At 48.5% G+C, this 6153-nt stretch overlaps 4 protein-coding genes across 4 annotated transcripts; 3 read left to right on the top strand and 1 right to left on the bottom strand.

The window, feature by feature from the left end:
* Nucleotides 1–408: 408 nt before the first annotated feature.
* Nucleotides 409–1496, top strand: COCCADRAFT_31407 (uncharacterized protein; the record flags this gene model as incomplete). Its single annotated transcript, XM_007720537.1, has 5 exons — nucleotides 409–757; nucleotides 807–1014; nucleotides 1124–1176; nucleotides 1228–1349; nucleotides 1398–1496. 5 exons carry the CDS (start codon nucleotides 409–411, stop codon nucleotides 1494–1496), a joined length of 831 nt encoding a protein of 276 aa, XP_007718727.1.
* A 790-nt stretch (nucleotides 1497–2286) lies between these two features.
* COCCADRAFT_10290 (lytic polysaccharide monooxygenase) lies at nucleotides 2287–3421 on the bottom strand (the record flags this gene model as incomplete). The annotated part of the gene is made up of 3 exons (XM_007720536.1): nucleotides 2287–2589; nucleotides 2670–3302; nucleotides 3353–3421. The coding sequence occupies 3 exons, from the start codon at nucleotides 3419–3421 to the stop codon at nucleotides 2287–2289; spliced, it is 1005 nt and encodes a 334-aa protein (XP_007718726.1).
* Nucleotides 3422–4531: 1110 nt separating this feature from the next.
* On the top strand, nucleotides 4532–4960 carry COCCADRAFT_10289 (uncharacterized protein; the record flags this gene model as incomplete). Its single annotated transcript, XM_007720535.1, has 4 exons — nucleotides 4532–4594; nucleotides 4671–4685; nucleotides 4758–4827; nucleotides 4926–4960. The coding sequence occupies 4 exons, from the start codon at nucleotides 4532–4534 to the stop codon at nucleotides 4958–4960; spliced, it is 183 nt and encodes a 60-aa protein (XP_007718725.1).
* A 957-nt stretch (nucleotides 4961–5917) lies between these two features.
* Nucleotides 5918–6100, top strand: COCCADRAFT_112884 (uncharacterized protein; the record flags this gene model as incomplete). Its single annotated transcript, XM_007720534.1, has 1 exon — nucleotides 5918–6100. A coding segment is annotated over one exon (183 nt), but the record flags the coding sequence as incomplete, so codon positions are not given.
* Between the last annotated feature and the right edge of the window lie 53 nt (nucleotides 6101–6153).

Here is a 6153-nt window from a genome sequence, read left to right as displayed (position 1 = left end):
CATTGAGGTGATATTATCGTTGAGGTGATAGGCCCGTGCGGAGCACGGGCAATTTCATTGAAATTCTGCTACAGCAGCCGTTGGGCCCGAGTAGTAATCACAGTCTGTAATCTCGTCAAATCAGATCGACGCTTCATGCAATACAAAGGCAAGTAGCGTGCATGCGATATAATTGTGTGGATTGAGAACTTGCTTTAGCATGCTTTCCTACCATTTCAGTCACGGTGGCTCTATTTACAACTGGAGCCTTTCAAACATCTACTCACATCGTGTGTCTTTGCTGTTAGCTCAGCAGTAGTTGTAACAGCCACTTTACCAAGTGACAACCCCGCCCGGAGACGTTGAAAGGAATTCCCATAGTAGGTCAGAAACAACTACGCTTGCACTAGGACATCCAAAAAAACCACCATGATCACCAGCAACAAGTACCCTGGTCTAGAAGTTGCCGTTCATGTTAACGACCGGCCAATACAGGAGTACGATGATGATGATGACGAGAACCCTCCATCAAACACCGTTACAAAATACATCGAAGCTAAATCAGGAGCTGGATTTGCTGTGATAACCACCTTCAAGCCGCCCTTCTCTCCACCTCATGGAGTCATGATAAGTCTTATTGTCGACGGTAGTCCAGTGACTTCCCGGTGTTGCCGACAAGACGAGCTCTTCGGTCGCGTATTTAATATGCATGCTGTTCATCGGAAGATTGATGGGGAATGGGTGATGCAGAAGCTTCACTTCTCAGAGATTGACATTGGTATTTATGTCAAAAGCCATTTCATCGATATCTACTCAAAATCTTACAGTGAAAGAAGCACATGCGGTAGCACCGAATTCCACAGATGTCAAGCATGCTCTAATTAGCAAAGGACAGATTACACTCTTGCTTCACTTTGTAAAGGATATCAAAGAGATAGGGTCGGATGAGTACTGGGAAAGAAATGTCGAACTCACACCACTTGATGAGATTCCAGAGAAAGCGCTGAAAGGAAATGCGCTCTCACACCAAGCAGCGTATGTATGGTAATATGGCAATAGTTCTGTGGAAAGCTAACCAGACACAAAGCCTGACCACCCCAGAAAGTTCTCAGAGCCGATCCGGACAGAAACTCAGAGTGTATAGTCTCGCAGAGAAAGAGCCATTCGCAATATTTCATTTCAAATACAGATCTCTTGGTCAGTACCGTCCGTTTCAATACACACACGTACTGACATACACGCCTCAAGCGAGCCTAAAGGCCCTGGGAATAGTGCCCAGAGATGAAGCCATGACGGTTCCGCTAGAGGACAGACCAGAAGAAGAACTCACTCCAGACGAGCTGAGAGAACTAGTTCGCCGCATGAGACAAGTATGTATACTGGGTTTTCTGTGAACAAAATTACTGAGCTAGCGACAGCGAGAAATGCAAAGCAATCTCATCAAGAAAGAGACAACAAACAGAGGCTCGATCGAGCATGAACAGATCACCGACGATGACGAGGCCTCTGCAGCTTAATGGCACATCCACAAGCGTCCACGAGTTGATCCAGAAGTCGTTACGATTGATTGATGCGGTTCTGGTCAGCTCGGTACGGAACATGATTGCCCACCCTGCTGCGCGGAGCTCTGAGTACGAAAATCGACACGCAAAAGATGCTAAAATGACGATGCTCCCACCAACATGCTTTTGAATGCGGAATCTGTCGGGCTGATCAGCTGTGTGTTTGACACATTGGACTGTAAAGCCACCTGTACGAAACCTTAGTGCACGCGGCGACCAAGACACTCTTCAACAGGGTGTGTCTAAAACATCTTGCTGATCTGGACTTGTGAGTAGGGAACGGTGACGGCGATATTCAAGTGATTGCATTTCGGTGATTTACCAATTAATATGGACTTTTACCTTCTAAAGAGTCCTAGGATAGCACAGCAGACAGCTGTCTCATATTATGGCTTCGTATCCACTCTTTTTCCTTACCTCAATTTCTCTTCCGCCCATGTGATCTTCAGTCTCAGACCAAATATGATGATTCTTCATTGTTGTCCTAACTGAAGGCTCACCTTCTCATCTATTCTCGATAAGACTCACTGTCTAAGAAACTATTGAGGTAAGTAAAGATGAGGAAATCGTAGCAATGTTATTGCAGACCAAGGATGAAATAATTTCTACTTACTATGGCCAAGCTAGGTGTTGAAGTAAGTGAAAAGTAAACGAAAGTCTTGTTTAATCATGAGAGAAACTGGCTATCCCGAAAAACTTTATTCTCATACACCAAATACCTCGTACCACACATTCACCTCAACTTCTACCACCGCGGCGCCGTCGCAGTAGGCAAAGCATACGTCTCACTCCACGTAGCTGTATACTTTGAGCTCCCCACAATAGTCTGACTCCTCGCGTCCACATACGTCGCGCTCGTCACCACGCTATTAGTCCCAATCCACGTGCTCCACGGGGTCGCCGTCGCAACACCCTTGATGGGGCCCAGCGCAACGGCCGTCGTCTCCGGCCACGCACCCGACCACACCGTCGGACCTGGGATAACGTAGTCAGTGGGACAGGGGGCAACGGACCCCGTTGGTTTCTTAGTTTCAGTCGAGCAGTAAATCTAACGCGTACATCAGTATACACAACGATGTCACCAACACAGTCAGCTACTAGAAAGGGAAAAGAGCCAGTAAGACGAACATTGTGTACAACTCCCGGATCCTCATACGAATACGCCCCCGGAAACCCGACTCCCTCGGGCAACTCAACCTCACCACCCCCCACAACCTCAATCTGCACACAATCCGGATAAAACTGCGCTCCTCTCCGCGGATTCTGCGCAAAACTCACGTCGCCCTCATGCAAGCCGATCATCTCAGCGCGGATAAGATACGGTCCTGTCTTTAGGCCCGCAGGAACACGCACATTCATGCGTCCGTAGTTGGCCCTGATATCCGCCGTGGTACTCCATTTACCAGGCTGCGGGAAAGGATTACTTTGGATTTTGCCGGCATGCCAGAGTTTGACAAAGGACGAGTTTGTCGGGGGGTCTGGCGAGATGTAGATGAGCGAGGGGCCGTGGTGCGAGTATGCGATTACTTCGTCGGTGGTGTTGCGGAGTTCGTGGTGCCAGTCGAAAGTTAGGTTGTCTCCCGGAGATACTTTGATGGTGTCGTGGGCTTGGATGTCGCCCAGGACGTTGCAGCGCATGTCGATGGAGGAGAGGTCCTTGACGGGGGAGTTGTTGTAGCCGCCTTTGCCGTTTTGCCCATTGTATCCCGGTATTCGGATGCCGGTGAAGGTGCCTTGGTCGACGCCGTTGACGAAGACGCCCTGTGAGTGGGTTAGTAGGGGAGTGGTTTAGATGAGGGATTCTAGTGTACCCAGATGAATGTGTGGGCGTATGCTTGGCTTGCGAGGAGCGGGAGGATGAGGGCGTAGTTAGGTGCCATTGTGACGGCGAGGACAAGGAAACTCGAAGTGATGGATGTGCACAATGCGAGGTGTTTCTGAAGACTTCTATGGTACCATTTATAGCGAGGTGATTCACTGGGTGTGTATACACCTAAGGGCAGATGATGAGGCTAGTGTATTGCGTTGCAATATATCCGTTCTGTCCCATATTATTAATTTACTGCGGGTCCCTAACCCATCCACACAGGCATGCAGATAGGAAATATCGGGCGGGGAGATCGGATTCATGCCCGATTCTGCACGACATACGTACTGAATATAGGCATTCGTTTTGGTGACATGCATATGGAGAGTCGGAACCGCCCTGCGGACAGTGTATTGCCATGGTAGTACCCCGTATAGTGGGGTGCAGCCTTGCGGTTTTTTTAAGACCTATTTCAGGGCTCGCCGATTTCCTAGTTATATCAATGGATGAGGTAGAGGGGTTCAGTGAAGACATGTGAAGTTGCACGCCATAGCCTTTCACGAAAACATGGACGAGTTATCGGAGTTGTACAGACATAGAAAACAGTATTGTAGGCAGGTGGTTGTTGTCAAATGAGTAGTCCAAGTTCCTAGAGATACTGTATGTCCCTCACGCCCATCAATCTAGCATCAAATGTACTTATCAGGGTGCCTGTTCGAGTCTCAGTGTTGTAAGTAAAACGCCTGCCCTCACCAGCCGTCGGTAGGAAGACATGGCAATCGGAAAGGCAATCGGCCTTGTCTAGTAACTCCAGCAGCCAATGTGACAGTAAAAAACCATATAAATTCACAAGACGACGACGATGGTGAAGTTCGATCCACGTGCCGCAGAGCCCCAGATCGGTGTTTGCACACGCGCGATCTCTAGCCCCCGCGACTTCCCCCGCCGGTGATTGGCTCATGCCGCAACCACCGGCGCTATTTTATCAGGTCCGGCGCTGCTGACTGCACTTGACCTCCCATTTCCCTCACCCCCCAAGGCTCCTGTATAACCGCGCACATACATCACACACCTTGCAAGCAACGCCTCGAGGCGTAAAAGGCCATTCGTTTTTTAATCTTCTGCCGCAACCTTTTCTGTTTCTTATTTGCTTGGCTTTTCTGTCCAATCGTAGCGAGGTAAAATGGCGCGTGGCAACCAGCGTGACAAGGCTAGGGAGAAGAACCTCAAGGAGCAGGCCGGAAAGGTAGGGTTTTCCTTTGTCCGATACTGCTGGGAGTACGGCTAGTATGGTATTCGCAATGATGCTGACATTTTGACAGAAATCCAAGAATACGGTATGTTTATTGTGAAGATATGCTGGATACACCGCCAAATAGAGAGCAGGCGGCTAACGGACAGCCTCTTAGCAATCCGGTACCGAGTTTGCCCGCACCAAGGAGAACGTTGCGGCTATCATGCGCGCTAAGCAGGCTGCTGGTAAGTCGTCCCTCTGCCTGCCACGTATCTGCTGCGTTATCGCAATGTGTGGATGCAGACGTGGCGTTGTAGAATATCTGTGCTGACATCCACTATAGCTGAGGCAAAGAAGGCTGAAACTGCCAAGAAATGAGCAGCTGCAAGCGCGCTGTGGCACCGATTACAGCAGCAACTTAGACAGCCCCAGTTATTGAGCAGCGGAGTTTTACGGAAAAGGCATTGGCGGGTTATGAGTTACGGGTGTTGGTGAATTGCTTGGATACCAAATACACTGATTTTTGATTTTGCAATGTTGTGATGTTAACGTCCCTCGCTGTGTGCTGGGACACCCTGTGTGCTGGGACCCGAACATCCTTTTCGCATCCTAACTCTCTTCCCCCTCTACATTTAGAGTCACACTTAGCGTCTTGTTATTCTTCAGACATTTAAACCTAAAACTCTAGCTAGCAGCAGCAGCAAAATTACAACGATGCTGATTGTGTTGTTGATTATTCTGTTCACCGCGTATAACCCCGCTCTATCTTTACACCCTATACAGCCGCCGTTATTAACAAATCTTCGAGCGTCGATGCATTGAGAAAATAGCCTTGTTAAGTGAGATTATTTTCCTTAACTTAGAAATCACTTTATCTATCTGAGTGTACAATGCAAGTTCTTCCGGAGTGAGAGGCAGGTTAAGTGTCTTAGCAGAATATCTTAGCGCGTTTATGTGACTCTGTATTAAAATGTATACTATGCTAGAAACGATTGAGCTGTGGTGTTCTTCTTGAACCTTCTAGCTAGTATCACGTGCGAGTTATTTTAGGCATATTCCCTGGGGTTTCTACGGCATGTTACGTGCGGGCTATCCTCGGGACTGGGCCGCTCTCGCCGTTACGTTGAGGATGCGTAGAGGCAGTAACCAGTCACCCTACGCATCACCACATCCGCGATCACAGACCAGGCCAGCCAGGCGCTAGCAGAAGTTATCTCTGCAGGCGATTCTACGTCGTACCGTGCAGTTTCAGAGAAGAGCAGTGTTCCCCGCTCTACGCTCCATCGTCGTAAACACGGAGAAGCGTCGATAGAGCTTAAGACCCAAAGCTAGTAATACCTTACCCTAGACGAGGAGAAAGCTATAGTTAGGTTTTTGTTACTAATGTCTAGTCTCGGGCACCCTGTACGAATTAAATATAACGTGACGGATAAGCCAGTCGGTCAGGCAAGCGAGTCGGTCACCTCACCAACTTTGCGCACCTCTGCGGGCATATATCTCAACAACATAATAGTATAATAAACATAGATTAACAGTGTGAGTTAATTAGTACTAGTACTATCTTTCTTACA

Source organism: Bipolaris zeicola (assembly GCF_000523435.1).
Source record: "Bipolaris zeicola 26-R-13 unplaced genomic scaffold scaffold_509, whole genome shotgun sequence".
NCBI lineage: Eukaryota > Fungi > Ascomycota > Dothideomycetes > Pleosporales > Pleosporaceae > Bipolaris > Bipolaris zeicola.
Note: the sequence above shows the minus strand (reverse complement) of the source record. Positions and strands in the feature narration are given on the sequence as shown.